Source organism: Dermacentor silvarum, chromosome 7 (assembly GCF_013339745.2).
Source record: "Dermacentor silvarum isolate Dsil-2018 chromosome 7, BIME_Dsil_1.4, whole genome shotgun sequence".
Taxonomy (NCBI): domain Eukaryota; kingdom Metazoa; phylum Arthropoda; class Arachnida; order Ixodida; family Ixodidae; genus Dermacentor; species Dermacentor silvarum.
Genome location: NC_051160.1, coordinates 166,245,650 through 166,263,920, shown reverse-complemented (window position 1 = coordinate 166,263,920; position 18,271 = coordinate 166,245,650). Strand labels below are relative to the sequence as shown.

General features: G+C 49.0%; 1 protein-coding gene across 4 annotated transcripts in view; it reads left to right on the top strand.

Annotated features, from left to right (window-relative positions):
• Positions 1-5,170: 5,170 nt before the first annotated feature.
• Positions 5,171-18,271, top strand: part of LOC119458669 (inactive serine/threonine-protein kinase TEX14) — a 139,222-nt gene continuing 126,121 nt past the window's right edge. For 3 of the 4 annotated variants that reach the window (XM_049671364.1, XM_049671363.1, XM_049671362.1), the window contains exons 1-3: positions 5,171-5,458; positions 15,547-15,661; positions 17,439-17,630. In XM_049671364.1, coding sequence (XP_049527321.1) covers positions 5,383-5,458; positions 15,547-15,661; positions 17,439-17,630 — 383 coding nt within the window. In that variant the 5' untranslated portion in view covers positions 5,171-5,382. The remainder of the gene's footprint in view (positions 5,459-15,546; positions 15,662-17,438; positions 17,631-18,271) is intronic. The other variant, XM_037720533.2, reaches the window with a different exon arrangement.

The window sequence follows — 18,271 nt, the reverse complement described above, 5'->3', positions numbered from 1 at the left end:
TCGCTGCTTACTCGCACCGCGAGAGGATAGGGAGCCTACATTCAAGCGCTGTTGAACAGCGCTTGCATGTAGGCTCCCTACGAGAGGAAACTTCAAGGCGCCGCCTTGCGTACATTTATTTTTATAAATTAAAAAGCCACCGCTGTCATAGCCTCTGATGACGCGAAAAGTCACTAATCTTGATTACGGCAGAAAGGCAGCAGTGAAAAGTACAAAAAGATGCAGAAAGTTTGCTATGTTCAACCAATATTATTTCAAATAAACGCGTTTTTAATAAAAAAGAATGTGCAAAACACAAATGCCAACACCTCCCGAGAGCGATGCAAGTGCTATGAGCACGCGTTTTGAAAAAAAAGGTTTTCACGGCCACAAACGACGGGGAAAATACGGCGATACGCATGCCTCTCTGCCGCCATTGCATATGGCCGCTCATTGGCATAATTTGCGCGGTATAGGCTCTATTCTGAGGCTCTATTCTGGGGCTCTATTCTGGACACGCATGGCGGCTGCACGGCCGCCATTATCCGCCATCTTGGCTGTCTCATTGGCTGTCCAGAGGTCACGTGTTTCGAAATTTGTGCCGGGAAACGGAAGTTTAGCAAAATGAAATTTTGCGTTTTCGTCAGAATGACGAAACGTGACGTGGAGCTGCAAATGTTATCGACTAATACTTTTTTGTGCTCCTTGGCACCTCTATTGCGACTTGAGCGCTTTAAAAAGAAAGTGGACGGTAGAGTGCAGAAACCCGTGCAATGCATCTGCAATAGGTGACCCGTAAAAGAGCGAGGGATTCTGGGATGCGCTGTCTGCTCGCTGTTTCCGGTTCGAGGAAGCGCAGCCGCCGCCATCGCTTCGCCGTTGAAGCCTTTGATGCGCTTGCAGTCCGGCTTTGTCACACACGAAGATTACCCGGTTGCAGGCGCCTAGCAAAACCATGATCGGCTGTTCAGCCGTTGGCTGCTCAAATTCCAGCGTTAAAGGTAAACTCATGTAACTACGGCCTTGCAGCGTCCGTTGCTGAGTCAGCTGCGCACAAGCATCAGAGGCATGGCTTCCACTTCCAAAACTGAACCAACAGTGAACAAAAAGAAAATGAACGTACAGTGGCACTTATCAGGCGGTGATGAGCTGTGTAAGGGCCGACACGGAATGATTCCCCAAGATATTTATTTCTCTAGAAATAAAAAAAAAATTATTGGGTTTTACGTGCCAAAACCACGATCAGATTATGAGGCACGCCGTAGTGGGGGACTCCGGAAATTTTGACCACCTGGGGTTCTTTAACGTGCACCTAAATGTAAGTACACGGGTGTTTTCGCATGTCGCCCCCATCGAAATCCGGCCGCCGTGGCCGGGATTCGATCCCGATTTCTCTAACATTGACTCAAGCAATAATAACTATTTCAGTACACTCATGTACATATAGAGCTATTATAAAACATGGTTTTACGGCGCAAATTCATACGGGACACAGCGAGATACATACATAATACTCGTAACCAACTAGCCCACCATAGTTTCTTGAATACAGATGAAGATAATGCGCAGCCGTAATATGTCGTCGATACGGCCATTTCCCCATCTTGTTGACAAAAAAAGCGAGACCTTCTAACTACATACCACTTCAAATGAACCTCGAGTTTTGTCCAAGAAATGCCGTTGACAGCGCGCAGTTTTCAAACATTTTCAGCACTTCATTTTCTAATTACGCTAGCTGCGCCGTTACTGACGGTACCGGTTGCAGCGACGATCACATGACAGTATTTACGCGGCTGCTATAGCCATCGCCTCAGCACCCGATTTTCTAAGTAATGCGCAGAACAGTCAGTGACGGTGCGTCCAAGCAGCGGCAAATGTCGTAGAGCTAAACCTGGCAGAAACAAAAAAGACTGCCGAAACGAAAACCAGAGTTCGTTAATGAATAAAAGCGTATTCTTGCCTTTATTGGCTCGTCATCGTCGCGCCCAGAGTGAACTGAAACTTAGAAATCAGCTGCATGAATGGTACGACAATGCTGGTCGACAAAGCAGACGGAAAGCTTCGCACGACTAATAGTTGAAACCGTGTAGAAAAACACGTGCGCTCAGCGCTGGGCATGCCGCCGATGCCGCCGCGTCGTCCGTCGAACCGGAAGCAGATGGCGCGGCCCATAATTCCCTGCGATTTCTCATTTTACGGGTCACCTATTTCGCGAATATGAGGTGGCGTTCCAAGATAGCCGGCATGTCAGCTTGTTGATTCGCTGAAGGAATATCCCGTGAAGAGCGTCACAGGAAGGGCTGTTTCGTAAACGTCAATTTGACGTTGCGTGACGTTGCGCGGGGCCGCCACTGCAGAGATTTTCCGCCATAATTTGTGGTGCGAACAGCCGCGCGAATTATGGTAATGAGCGGCCATATGCAATGACAGCGGAGAGGCATGCGTATCGCCGCATTTTCCCTGTCATTTGGGGCCATGAAAATCTTTTGTAGCGTTAGCTACACTGGCCTAGCCAAGCCCGTTTCGCGCGGCACATCAAGAGCCATGCTGCGCATGCGCAAGGATCAGTGATGTCACACGGCTTGCGCACCGGAGCCACCGGAGCCGGCACCTCTCGCGCACTCCGCCGCCGCCGCGCGCGGCTCACCGGCGCCGGTCTGCGCATTCCAGAGGAGTGACGTCGTAGCCGTGGTAGACGCACTGGCGCCGGCGCGCTCTCGCTGTGCAGTCGCCGTCTGACACTGCGCTGGAGCCGCTGCGCTTCTGACTGGCGTTTGCCAGTGTGGTATAGCCATGGAGAAGGAGAGCGCAAGTGCTGCTCAACAGCGCAGAAGAACGGAGAAGCTTGACTCATCGGATCCCGAAGTAGTTGCCTGGCAATTAGCGGTTGAGCGTAGGAGGAATGAACAGAAGAAGGCTATATACATGTGCCACATAATACGTACACCGCGTGTGTGTCATTGGAGCAGCAGTAAGCATGACAATCAAGCTAATCCTTGACAATCTAGACAACCAGGAAAGCTAAGAATAATCAGCTGAACCTTTGCTAACGCTACGTATATCCTGGCATAGCTGAGCTAAGCCAATGCAACTTTTTGTTCACAACGCGTGCTCTTAGCATTTGCATCGCTATCGGGTGGTGTGGGCATTTGTGTTTTGAACCATCATTTTTAATAAATAAACGTTTATTTGAAATAATATTGGTTGAAACTAGCAAACTTTTTGCGACATTTTCCACTTTTCACTATCGCGTTGTATTGTAATCAATATTAATCTCTTTTCGCGTCGTCAAAGGCTATGACAACGGCGACTTTTTAATTTATGAAAATAAATGTAGGCAAGGCGGCGCCTTGAAGTTTCCTCTCGCGGTGCGAGTAAGCAGCGAAGTGAACAAGAGATGGCAGTGCCGGCGCTTGCGTCGCGCAAGCGGATGACTGTGGCGCGCGCAACGCTATCGATGATATTCCTCCGCTTCTCAGCCAGATGAGTCGGGCTGAGTCACTTGCGTTTGACGACATAGCGATAACGCGGCGTAGAGCGCGCGCTCATAATCACTGGTAGGTCGCTTATGTTGTCTCAAGGTAGAAAGCACGCGCGTGGGCGCCAATATGCAATGACTCATTCCGTTTCCCGAGGACACGCATCCTAGCTAATGAATCAGACGACAGCTTGTCTGCATGCAGATGACGGGAGTGAGAAACGATTTTGACGGAATAATCGTACGCTTTGAGCTAGCTGCTTTATTTTTACTGGGGAGGTAAACTATTTTGCTTTATCAAGAACGCTAGTTTCAATGCCTACATTACAGTTTCTTAGGCGAAACGTCAAATTTGCGTCACGTTACGAAAGCAAAACGGGGCCATCGGCGCCATTTTGTAAGCGTCGCGCCTGCGTCACGCCTTGAAGAAAATGGCGGAATGTCCACAATAGCGGCGATGGCGGAAAATGGCGGAAAATCTCTGCAATGGCGGCCCAGCGCAACGTCATGCAACGTCAAATTGACGTTTACGAAAGGGCCCTTCCTGTGACGCTCTTCGCGGGATATTCCTTCAGCCAATCAACAAACTGACATGCCGGCTATCTTGGAACGCCACCTCTGAATCGCGAAATTGCAGATGCGTTGCACGGGTTTCTGTACTCTGCCGTCCACTTTCTTCTTAAAGCGCTAAATTCGCAATATAGGTGCCAAAGACTAGAAAAAAAAACTATTAGTCGATAAAAGTTGCAGCTCCACGTCGCGTTTCGCCATCTTGATGAAAACGCAAAATTGTATTTTGCGAAACTTCTGTTTCCCGGCACAAATTTCAAAGCACGTTACCTCTCAATAGCCAATCAGATAGTCAACATGGCGGAAAATAGCAGCCGTGCAGCCGCCATGCGTCTCGAGAATAGAGCCTCGAGTCAATATTTCAGCGATAAAGATCGACCACATCGTTTTCAGCCAGAGACTGAATATTGCAAGTTTCGCGAAGTTTTACTGAACCAAGGCGGCCCAGATACGAAAAAAAAAGAAGAAAAAAAAAACACTTTGAAATAAGTGACGTCACATTGACGTACCGGCGTAGACGCTCCGGCGCGGAACTAGAAACAAATGAAAGTTTCACGTTCATTTTTTCTTCCACTAATAAACCTCTTATCACGAAATTAACGACAACAAAGTTTTCAAAGAGTGCTATATCAGTCTAAACTGAGGTAATGTTTTGCTTTAGTGTCTTTTTAAAGCGCAGAATTGTACAGTAATGTTTTGACAATGCCATGGAGAAGTCATGCGTTTACCTGCTACACAGTAGTTTCGACGACCAAACCCATCTCCTAGCTGAGGCAGGGTATCTGCGAGCAATTACGTCTGCTGTTGCAGGGAACATGTTCAACCAACTCAAACAACCTTTGAGTACCGACCGGGCTGGAGCACAGGCCTGCAGAAACAATGTGTCCGCAATTCCTTACATTTAAGCCGTTTCACATAACCCGAACCACAATATGGTTCGCTTTGCGGCTCTCGGCATCATAGCGCAGAAGCTAGGAAAGGCACGAAAGAGAGCACGCGAACAAGCGAAGAGCGCTGCCTCCGTAGCGTCCATTAAAAACGCTGGCCCGTTACGCGGCTCGTTCAGTTCAAATGCGACGCGAGTAGCAGCTAGCGCCAATGAGCGCGACGCACGCCCGAGCCCGGGTCTTCCCCTCTCCCCGTGTGCGCGAGGCTTCGCTACAACAGCGTTGGGCTCGAGCGTGCTCCCTCTCCTCTTGCAAGAGGGAAGCCAGTCGAACGCCGAGCGAGACAGCCGTCGCGGAAGCGAGCTTTTACGCCTCGTCCGCGCTCATTCGTTTCCTACTTTTCGACTACTTCGCGACGAATTTGGTGCGTTTCCTTTTGTTTTTGCTCCCGTCGTGTCTCTCTGGGTCATGGCCGACAGCAGCAAACTTCACAACGCCGTCCGTCACGACAGAGGTCGGCTCATTGCTCGTCTCGTCGCTGAAGGTAAGCGTCTCCGACTTGTCTTGCTCGCTCGTGCGGCGTTTAAGATAGTCTAACCGTTATTGACGCGGCGCAAGAGGCCTTGCTATGCTACTTCTGCAACAGTTTCACCGAGCGCCCTTAGTGGAAGGTTGCATTTTGCGCCGCTGAGGCGGTTGCTTCCGGTTTCATGACGGGGTCTCGAGAGGCTACTTGTAAGCTTACGGTTCGTTCGATTGAACGGTGCAGGTGGCGCGCTGTGGTACCGCTGAGTAAAGCTTTAACGCTTAGCCCTTGCATAAAACAGCGCCCCATATTACGTACTACACAGAGCGCGTTGATTTTTGTGAGAGACGTTGAAAAAATTCAATGTGGCTGCGACAAACGCCAACTCTGCGACTTCGTCCGCCGTGATCATCAGTGATAGAACAAGGCATGTCTCTGGCGCCGTCTTTTCGACAGATAACAACTGTTGTACTGCCGAAGATGAGTACCCTTGTAGAATTGTTGACTTTCATGCGACATCCTGTGATCGACCATTTCGTCTCTTACTGTGATCGTCTGTCTTGTTATTCAGTGACGTAATTTTAATCGGTGCAACACAAAGGCCCTACGGATTTTCTCAGCGCTTGATGAGTGCAGTTTCAGTGGTGTTTAAGTCTTGGCATCTTGATGATGTGAGCCTTCTTTAATATGTTGGCTTTCTGTAAACGTAAGCGCAACCCCGCAGCTGACTCCTTGATCCCTGTGGTGGCGACTGAGAAAATAAACTTAGTTTCCGGCCATTTGTTAAAGTGAAGCTTACTTAGCGGGTGACCGAGTGGCTGCTGCTGATGCTGCTTTGTTGCCGAATCGCCCACGCACAGGACAGCTCTGTTAGGCCGAATCGGCTTATATGTAGCCCCGCTTGTCGATACCACTCACAGATGTGCCGGGGGCCGGCTCTGTTGTCTACAGAGAGAAATGGCACGCGATTATTCTCACTCCAACCAGCTTAGGCGCCGAATTTCCACTATGAAGACCACGCACAGATACAATATGGTTAAATATATGCACAGGGCAACGCTTATTATATTTTTTAAAGAGAAGGAGGTAGCCAGCTAACAATTATTTCTAATCGTATGGATAGCCTATGCTTAGAAAACGAATGTGTTGCTGTATGTTTACCTTGCTTCAAATTGCTTCGCGTGCTTTTTTGAACCTGAAAAAAAAACCTGCAGACTTCAGTGACGCCTTCGGCAGAGTCTTTTATCAACTTCCTGTGAAATGCACGTGAATGGTTCGTAGTATTGATTCTCTTGCCAGTAGAAAGTGCTAACGACTCATAAGAAAACAAAAGCTCTTCTAATAATTTACAACACTTATTGGGGATAGAAACATTGCCACTTGTATGCGGAGATCATAAATATATACAATACACTCAGTAACCGAAACGAGACCAAACCGGATTCAGTCGAAATCAGAATCAATAGATGTCACGCGCGGCAGCGCTTATATAGTCCGACTCGCAGTAAAAGAAAAGAAAAAAAAAAAGAACTCCGAGAGATGCCACGCTCGGAGGTAGTACGTGTGGGTTTATTGACCAGTTGCCTTCACCCAAAAAGATCACGTACTCGTGATACCTGGAGCAGAAAGGATGTTCCAAATCCGCCGCCTAGCTTTTGTGACTGGTGGAGCTGGCTAACACTCCCAAGGTTAGTTTTAGGAGTAAAGCATAAATACCCCAGAAAGTGCATGGAACAACGGCGCCGCGGTAGCTCAATTGGTAAGAGCATTGCACGCCTAATGCGAAGGAGAGGGATTGTTCCCACCCTGCGGCAAGCTGTTTTTCATCCGTTTTCATTTCCCATTAATTTACCATTTCTCTAATTCAATTAGTAAGTGTAAGTGATTTCCCCTAGCCGCGGACCCCGAGTTGCGGAAGCGCGATGTTGAGGCCAAACGTCAGCGAAGAGCCGCCGACCCTGAGTTTAGGGCAAACGAAGCGAAAGCCTGCGACAGCGTCGTCCTTCCACAAGCTTCACTTACCCCTATTTTCTCGACAGAGGAAGGACTGATGATATTTGTTACTCTATTTATTCAAATATCGGTCGACCTTTTATTAAAGAAATGCTACTTAAAACAAGCTATCTACTTATATTCCTGAACAAAGCTAGCAAAAGTACCGAGCATTGCGGAGTTCACCAGTCGCCCCCGCCGCTCTTCAAGCAGTACGGGTGCCGGCTTCACTGGTACTTTATATACGCATATATGTGGCAGATATACACAAAGAAAAAGTAAAAGAAAATACAATTAGGAAAACTAAAACAAAATAATTTGGGGACGACTCGGAGACCAGCGAAGTCGCGACGTGGGTTAAGGATGCTTTGGAGGACATGCCAGTTACGATTATCCGGAGTAGCTTAAAAAAATACTGCACGTTCACGCACTCAACGACACTGAACACGAGCTCGTTTTGGATGCCGAGGATGCCATCCGATGAGTATGAATCCTCTCGCAGGTCGGACGAGGATGCAGCTTGTGGCATTGGCTAGGGAGAATTAGCGGGCGCTAAAGTGTGTCATGCTCGACGCTTTTGATTTTCTAAGCAGATATTCATGGACTTATATGTGAATTATATTATTATTATCATATTATATTGTCAGGTAGTTCAATATACAGGGGTCGACTAGCTTATTCATGTTCCACCTATTTTCGAGTATGTAGGGTTGTTTAGAAAAAGAATGGAGGTGTCCTTTTATTGCTTTGCTGTTGAACGTCGAAAGCTTTGGCAACCCACTTTTGGTAGAGGCAAAACAATGCACACACTCATTGCTCAAAGAGACGTTTCAAAACCTCGTTTCTCTTAGAAACTTGTCATTGCATGCACAATGTGACGGGATCGCGTAGGTTCAACGCACCTCGAGTTTTCCGTTAGAAACTTTCAAAGTGTGAATATATATAGTGCTATACAGAAATGCGTGACCGATGGTCGGATGGTGGGATCACACCTCTGCCTTCAGCACAGCACACCAATGCTGTAATCGTCGCCCAGGAACGCACGCTTGCTTCTGTCGTGCTAAAGTGGCCCTTCGAAACGCCTGGCGCGTTCGTCATGTGCCAGTTTCTAGCATTGTTGCTTCGGCGCCTTTAGAGACACAGCTGCTTTAGACCGCACTGCCTTCGGGAACGTACGCTGATACCTCGAAAGCGTGGGGAGTACGCCTGTATAGTGCAATGTTATCGCATTAGAAGAACGTCTGCTTTCTCAGCACTAAAATGATCATTTGGATTGTGCGTATAACATGCAGAATTGTCATAAAGTTTCAGCTTTAGAACCCCATGAGGCTGTCGAAAATAAAGCTGAAAGCTAGCGGTAGGATGCGGACTACTCTACCTTAGGTAATTTTGGTGTGCGAAGCCGTTAAGCTGTTGAGTACCGTGCTGTCTTTTCCGCAAGTTGATCAAGTCAACTTTTACATTCCGGAAACGTGTGGATCGGCTCCTGGGCTAAAAGCCGCTATCAGTGGCTCGACATAGGCCCAGGAGCCATGGTACATGGCAGCAGCAACAAGAAAAGCATTGCATTTGAAATAATTACCGCATAAATTACACATTCATAAATAAAATAGCACAATATCTTTACCACAAAATGTCACCATAACGTGTACGCTCAGAGGGTGGGTAAACGGCCAAGCGACGCTGGTGATAAAGGCAGGCCTCGTCCTCTTTAATCGGGCTCGATCCTGTCTGTCACTGGCTGGACAGGGGCGCATAACAGTAATCCAAGTTTACAGAGGCGATGCCTGTGCATAATAGGCGGAAATCGAAGGAGGCCCCTTTCGCAATAGCTTGCCGAGGCTGAGAGTGCCGGGGTCACGGAGGCAGTAAAAAACCGAGGAGTGGGCCTGCCCTGTCCGCGGGCTAGGAGATAGTGGAGGAAGTCACGTGTTTTTTTTTTTTTTTTTTGCTGTAGCGGCCATGCAGTCGGGGCACAATGGCGGTTTTGTTATGGTGGTGCGTGTTCATGTGTGTCCTAGCCGTAGGTCTTGTACCGTGGCAAAGGCGTCGTGTGTGCAGGATTGCATTAGTCTCCGTGTTTTGTTACGCTGTGTTATCTAGACGGTGCTTTCCCGGCTGTTGTGGCCAGGTGAGACAGAAATAACGTGAAACGAGCGCGCATGGCATCGCCGTACACCACGTACCACGCCACGGATGAAGGATGATCTGGGAGTATATTTGCGGTCTTCGGTGGATTCAAGCTAACGGGTCACCACAGACTGAAAAAGCTGTGCGATGAATGGCTTGCAGGTCAGTGGCAAGTGTGCAGTGTTCCTGCTTATGACAGCGGATGATGGATTTGTGGCACGCAAAATAGCCCCGTGGAAGCATGGGAAAGAAGCGGAACACTCCTTACCACAGATATCTGGCTGTCAGAGGGGCGCAGGGAAGTGAAGGTTGGCTGATGTGGCGCAAGAGTGAAGAGTGAACAAGGCTTGAGAGAAGAACGTATGCCTGCGCGCACAACAAACGACTAATGGTCGCACGTAGCGGGCCCGGTCAACACGCTAGCCGCACGCGTACACGAACGGCACCGCGCGGCGCCTACCACACAACGATTTCAGCAGCTCAGAATCGACCTTTATCGATGGAATGTCTAGATATCAAAGGAGCTTACGACGACGTAGACAGGGCATTGTTATGGGATATTCTTAAGCACGAAGGCATAGATAACGATTTCGTGGAGCTGCTGAGGGAGATGTAGACAACCGAGTACAAGTTGTATGGGAAGGTCGAAAAATGTAATCAAGTGGCGGGAATTCACCAAGGACTGAAGCAATATTGTCCTCTGTCTCCATTTCTGTTCACGCTTTATGTTAAGGGCATGGAAAGACGACTGGAAAACAGCGAATTAGGGTTTGCTTTATCGTCCATGCCTAATGCGCAAATGGTGCAACAGAAGGTCCCTGAACTGGTGTATGCGGAGGACAAGGTGCTACTAGCGGACAATACAAGAGATATAATTATAGATACTTGCGAATGTGGTGGGCAACTAAGCGACAAATCTCGGCCTTCAGTTTAGCACAGAGAAATCAAGAATTATGATCTTTAATGAAGAGACGAGTAATTACGTGGTGTCAATTCAACAGCAAGTCGCCACGGGTGCGCCACAAAATAAAAGAACAATGGCGTGCTTCTCCCCGAGACTTTCCGGTATCCCCAGCGGTCGTCGTGATGTCATCAGGGTGCATCTTGTGATGTCACCAGGAGCAGACGATGTACATTCGTCAAACAATAACCTACGACGTGCCGGTTAGTCTGCTAGCAGGTCCGCGCGCTCCCTGCTCTTCCACGTCTTGTTGCGCGCTTGTGCGTACTTGCGAATCGGTAAGTACGGCCCGCAACGCAAGTGCCAAATCGCTCGCGTTCCAACACAGTCGTGCTTAAAGGTCTGATTAGCTGCGCGAATAGAGTGCGACAGTGTTGGCCTTTCTAGACGCACGCGCAACACAGGGTCCATAGCGGCACGCTTCGCAGGAGCACGGGCCAGCACGGAAGCATCAGCGGGTTGCCGAAAAGCGCGGAGTCGCGGCTAAGGCCCGTCCACATCGCCGCACGGCTACTCGCCGCACGCCGTTTGCCATTCGCGGGCCGCCGTTCGACGAAGGTTTTGCTCGCGAACGGCGAGATTTCCTTGCCGTAGAAAGGATGGGACAGGGACCCATTTGTGCGGCAGCCTTACAGTGAAGTGGCCAATCAGCTACCGAGGAGTGGTCACTCTGGCACCGCAGGCAGCCTCACCGCCGGTGATCCCTCGACGGCGCCGATATCGTCGCTAGGAACTTCAGAATAGTGTTTGCCTAAGCTAGATGGTAGCACATAGCACAAATGCCTTCGTGTCGTCGTCCCTTTCTGTCCGTGTCGTATCGTCATCCCTTTCTGTCCGTGTACGTACGTTCTGCTGGAAAGCATTTGTGCTATCGTCGCTAGGCCTTCTGCGGTTCACTTCAAAACTAAAGCGGACGGCGCTTCGTTTTTTTACTGTTATTGTCGCTCTTCGCAATAATTGTACACAGAGAAGAAAATACGCTTGTATTAGCGGCGCCGTCGGCTGCAATGCGAGCACAGCCGAGCTGGCCGGGCGTCTGCCGTCCGGTAGCCGTGCACTGCAGCTGACCTCGACAAGTATACCCCATCACAATGGCGGAATTACAGCGTGCCTTAGCAGAAGCAAAGCCGAATAAAACACCAGGACCAGATCAAATTACGACAACACAGCTTCGCAACCTTACAGAAGCAGATCATGCATACTTACTTCAGCAAATGAACAATGTATGGGACACGGGCCGCTTGCCAGAAGAATGGAAGACAGCCAGCATCATTTTCATTCCAAAGCCTGGCAAGCCCCAAGCCATAGTGAATCTGCGTCCAATATCGCTAACATCATGCGTCGGTAAGCTGATGGAGCGTATCGTGCTTAACAGACTTCTTAGTCACCTTGAGAAAAGCCAACACCTACCCTATAATTTGATTGGATACAGGCATCACTTATCTACTCAAGATGTCCTGCTGCAGCTCCACGAAGAAATCACGAAGGAAACAAGCAGCACTCAACTTAAAGCCATTCTTGCTATCGATCTCAAGAAAGCTTTTGATTATGTTGACCACGATGCTATACTGCAAGAGCTCGAAGCTACTGGTTGCGGGACAAAGCTTTATAATTATATAAGGGACTTCCTACGGAGTCGCACATACACGCTACGAGTAGGCGACACCACCTCACAACAGTATCCCCATCCGCAGAGAGGTATCCCGCAGGATTCAGTGATCTCGCCCACACTCTTTAATCTTGCCATGTGCGTGATCCATAGAGCGCTGCAAGACATCCCCGACATCAAATATGCGATCTACGCAGATGACATTACCATCTGGATCAAGAGGGGCTCGCCAGGACACATCCAAGAAACTCTCCAACAAGCAATGAACAGGGTACATGAAGCTGCTCAGACCATTGGCCTTAGATGTGCGCCGGAAAAATCTCAGTTATTTCTGGTTCACCACAAAAGATGGCAGCCGCCCACCATACAAATTGTAAACGACGGCGTGTCGATTTCTCAACCGAACTGCATTAAAATACTCGGTCTCCATATCCAGAAAAATGGAGGTCCGGCTGCGACGGTGCAGCACTTGCTCAGGCAGGGAGAGCAGGTGCTGCACATGATGCGTAGGGTCTCCAACCGAACCAATGGAGTGAAGGAGGCTGATATGCTGCAACTACGAAACGCACTAATTATGTCGCGCCTGCGGTACCATCTGCCCTATACCAATCTCCGCCAACAAGATATCAATCGGCTTGATGCTCTCTTCCGGAAGGCGACAAAGCTGGCCATCGGCATACCGTTTAGTGCCAGCACTAAGCTCCTCCTTGACATGGGTTCCCATAACACGGTGGCGGAACTAATCAGTATTCATCGCCGTCGCCAAGAACTCCGTTTGCAGCACACAAGTCAAGGCAGGCACATCCTCCATAGCATCGGTCATCATCCACGAGCTTCGCCTACTGTGGACACGCGCCCAATACCACCAAAACAACTTGAACTCCTTACCATAGCTCCACTGCCTCGCCACATGAATCCCGAACGAGACAAGGAGAGGAGACGCCAGAGAGTTGCCTACTTCAAGAAGTATACGGCAAGATACACTGACGGCATCTACTTCTACGCTGATGCTAGCGTTGGGGAACATGGCTCCGCTATAGCAGGCATGAATAATAACCTCCAAACTATAGAGACGGCGCTACTTCCAGAGACAGATATGACCTTAGCGGAGCTGACGGCCATCGCAATCGCGATCAAACATATGCCCCCTAGCAACTCAGCCTACCCACGAATCATATTTACCGACTCCATGGCGGCTTGCAGAAAATTGTTGCACAACGATGTCCCGGCGCACATTTCCACACTTATGCAAGATGACCTACAGGAGCCTTTAGAAATCATCTGGATACCTCGTCACGACGGGATGCCGGGAAATGAAAGAGCTAATCAGCTCGCCTGCGAGACTCTGAACCAGGCACCCGACATTCCGCAACCAGCCCAGACGACAAGGTGGGCTCCTCTGCTTCTGCGGCCTTATCAAGATGCAAGGCGAAAGTTTCGTAAGCTTAGCAAAGAGATCACCCGTGATCACGGTGTACTCATCCGTCAGGCCCAGAGTGAAACACTCCCTACGCCAGCTCGAATGCACCTCCTCCGCGGGCTATTACCTGAGGATCCCCCACCGTGCCGACACTGTGGCGAACACCCGAACACATCCCATATCCTCTGGTCCTGTGGACCGCCCCCACCTCCCTTGCCTGCCCCTACAAATCTTTCCCATAAACCCCATGCCGGGTGGCTGACAGAAGCCACCTGCACCGACGACCAACGGTACCTTGCGGCGTTTATCGGTGCTGCACTGAAGAATTGCCGCAAGCGAGGCTCTGGACTGAGGGCCTTTTCACCACCCCACCCAACAAGAAAATAAAGTTTTTTTTCTCTCTCTCTCGACAAGTATAGGAGCAGCCGTTCGTGTTTAACGTTTGGCAGTGGATATTGTTTTTCATAAAATGTACAATTTAGGCAACACTTTAGCTAGCGGAAATTATTTGGCTTGGAACAGAAGCTACAGCCGATGTTTGCGTCGCCGGTGGCGGAGGCGTGCAGCTTCGCGGTGGTCGATTAGCGTGGTCCCGTGTTCTTTCTTTAGACGCTGTTTTGTTACGCTAGTAATCGTGTCTTAATATGCTCGTTACCAGCTAGCTCAACTTTGTGCCTTAACTATGGGGGAATATGACATTGAAGAAAGTGACTATGACTGCGAGCTGTCCGGTATTGAGCCACTCGACGAAGCATAACGGCGTCTTATTATTGCAAGAACAGCCCTTATTATGGCTACGAAAATTTTGCTGGTGGGGACGCTAGCCGAGCATCCACCCTGTGACCTCTCATATAAATGGGCAGTTCATTTGATGGCATATTTCTTTTAATGCAACATCAATTTTGAAAAAAAAAGTCCTGCACGCATAGTGCTTAGTTTAAATAATGATGTGGAAACATGATTAAATGCTGGTAAATCCGAATGCGAACATAATTATTTGCTGAGCACGAGATCGCGGGATCGAATCCCCGGCCATGGCGGCCGCATTTCGATGGAGGCGAAATGCAAAAACACCCGTGTGCTTGCGTTGTAGTGCACGTTAAAGAACCCCAGGTGGTCAAAATTAATCCGGAGCCCTCCACTACGGCGTGCCTCATAATCCGAACTGGTTTTGGCACGTAAAACCACAGAAAGAAGAAGAAGAAACATAATTATTAACACTGAATAACTTTGTGGGACTCAGAATGATCGGGCAGCCAATGTCGAGCTTGACAGGGCCTATGGTGAAATAGCAGTAGTCAACGCGAAATTCATGTGGTTGCATTTTTTATTTTGGTAACCTGGCTCAGGCAAGTAGTGTGAATACGAGAACAATTATAAAACATCATTCGCTTAGTGAGGCCCAAAATGCTCATTCGGGTAGCCATTGTCGAGTTGACGGGCCCTATGATGAAATAGTAGCAGCCGAGGTGAAATGGACAGCCATGTTGGCAGCCTGCATGTCGAAACGAAAACAAAAGCAGTCATGTTGGAGCCATCGTCAAGCTTTACATGCCCCTAAAGGCGAATAAATGGAGTCAAGCGATAACAAAAGCACATCGTTGGCTCAGTCATTGTTAATTTCGTTAAGCCACTTGAACAAATAATACCAATGCAAGCAGTAATATTTGAGGCATGATAGACCCCCACAAACAGTTTGGGAATTCACTCTGGCGAGTTGCGGAAGCACACGACTGACGCGACTCGACCCAGTTCAAAGCGCGGGCGGCCACGTTCTCCGTCAGCGGGTTCACCACTTGAGTCGCCGGCCATCCGGCTCATGACGTCAGTCTAGAGTGTGCGCCCATTGATGGAGGCTCGTGTGCATCCGCCTTTAAAGTTGTGCCCGACAATAGGTGACAATGCCTTTTTATCGTGCATCGATAGAGCTGGGCATACGCAGGCGGTACTGAAAGATGAGAGCAAGCTCGCCCGTTTTCGTGCGCTGTGTGCAGGTACACCAGTGGACACGGTGGACGCGAATGGCAACACGGCGCTGTTCGTGGCCATCACCGACGGACCCGTCAGCGCCGTCCCACACCTGCTGCAGGCCGGCGCCGACCCGAACTTGTGAGTGCATGCAGGTTTGGAGGCTGGTTTAGAGAAACCGAGGACTGAATCTAGCGCCCTATTTGGCAATAGCTCACTAGATTCGCTCACTCTAATGATTGAAGGAAAAAGAATGACAGCTGTAAATAATCCTTACAAAATGCGGTCCCTGGACGAACAGAATCATTCGTTAACATAAAGGCATAGCTGTTGCCAGTGCTGTTTCGCAAGTGCTGGGCGGGTGGTGAACGCCTTTCCGGTGTGGTGTGGTCGCGATTACATTTTGGACAAGGCGGATGTGGTATATTAATGGACGTCAGGCTTTGTTGATTTTTTTTTCTGTTGCTCATTACAAGGTATTTTCTCGTACTTCTGTATTTGTTCTTACCTATCGCCACAGATACAACCTGGACGCTAGGAGATCGCGGAGCGAGGCCGAAGTAATGATCAGCAATAAAGCACTCATTGAATATGGCAAATCAGTTGTGCGGAAGCCCATTAGATATACCAATAGTTATGATAGGGAAAATGTTCATACGCCTGAGAGCAGCGCGAGGCTACGTGCTTCGTGCTACGCTTGTACCACCCTGCTATTCTTAAGTAAATAATGAACTTTGCCTTTCGTAGCTAAATTTGATCGTACAAGTTGATTAATTGTTGAGTTTAACATAACAGACACATGGAACATGAGAGACACTATAGTCTAGAACTCCGGGTGATTATTGTAATTTCATTTCGCTCTGAAGTATTCAAACATTTCCGAATTCCGCCTCCAGATAGCTGGGAAGTTGGTGAAGTCTGCCTATGTGCTACTGCATTAGAAATAATCATTATACATTGACGGATGTGGTATATTAATGGACGTCAGGCTTTGTTGATTTTTTTTTCTGTTGCTCATTACAAGTTATTTTCTCGTACTTCTGTATTTGTTCTTACCTGCGTTTCCCAGTGCAAGTGTTTTATATGATGTTTTCTACCACTGTAAGTGAAAAAAAGTGTCGTCTTTTTTCTTGCTTTGTTTCTTGTTGTATTGTTTCGTACTTTAAACTATTTTAGCACGCTTGTAGCTTAGTTCGATGCGTCCATTGTACCAATATGTCTCCACACCCCCCTCCCTGTTCAATGCCAGATGTGTGATCTTGTAGATCTCTTCGTACGAGTTGTGAATGCGAAAGCATAATTGTCCAATTGAACGCAGCTGAGCGGTCCTTCGAGTTTTGCGCTGCAAGTAATGTACCACAGCGGTACGTGCTGCCCGAGGCAGCAAGCAGCAGCAGCGTGCGATGCCAATGCCGCATGCCACCGACGTCCTGCACGACGAGAGACCTATAGGAAGCAGCAGTGGCGACCAAGGCCGGCAGGCGCGCGCAGCATCTAAGCCCAGTGGGGGTGAGAGAGAGATACGGACCGTGCGCCGGCTTCCGAGAGCGATAGTGGCGTGGCGTCACGGCGATGCCCTCTCCCCTCATGCAACACATGGCACGCCATCATTCTAGGTGTCCCCTTTCGCCCGCTCTGCTCCGTCGAGGCGCGCTCGTGACGTGGCGTCGTAGCCACTAGAACTTTAGGTACCGTTTCGCTGCTACACACCACAGACGCGGGGTTTTCGCTCAGTGGGCCATCTGACACTTTCGCATCAAAATGGAAGTATGCAATAGAGACGAGAAAAGTTTATTGCATTAGACACGCTTAACGAACACAAGAAATGTGCATACAAGTACTCTAACCAATAGGCGCGGGCTTCTCACTCTGGTGATGTCAGTGTAAGTCTTCATCCTCGCATTTTTTTCGTACGCAGCCGGTGCAGCGGCGGTGCCACTTCGGTGCACGCTGCGTGCCGTCGCGGCAGTCGCGCCCTGTTGCAGCAGCTGCTCGACTGCGGCGGTGACCTGCGGCTGCGCGACGCCTCGGGACGCACGCCGCAGGACTGGGCGCTGGGACACGCCGACCCGCTCTGCAGACGGAAGCTGGTGGCCTTCATCAACAACAAGTGAGTGCATGTGTGTGTGTGCGTAACGTGGAAATTGAATGACGACAACATCTACGCTCTTAGAGGGACCCTAACGAGAACGAACGAAGTAATTCCAGCTGATAAAAGATGTTTTTCAAAAGGCCGTTTTACTTCATTTCGCAGCAAGAGATTGAATATTAGAAGAGAAAATGAAGATCAAAGTATTTTTTTGCGCCGATACCTCAGCGCCCATGCGTCAGTGTTATTTCCTGTTGTCCCCTCCAACATGTATTTAAAGTATTTCTTCGTATTTCGGCCGGTGTGGCGCCATAATATTTCTCCAGACTTGCTAAATTGAGTCTTTGGCTCATTTACAATACAATTCACTCGACCTTCACCGACAAAATCTAAATTAGGCACGAGCAGACACCGTCTAAATCCATGATGCCATGGCTGGCTGGCGCATAAACTTGGAGTAGGGTTGCCAACTGTCCCGAATTAAGCGGGACAGCCGAATTTCGAGAAAACGCCCCATGTCCTGACTACACAATCGAGAAGGCCAAATGTCCCGACCTTTGCGTTTTTCCCCACTGAATAGCAATAAACAGATCACATTTTCTTGCATTGACTGACAGTTCTTGTGCTCATTGTTTTTTAAGTGTTTTGTGGAATTGTCCGAA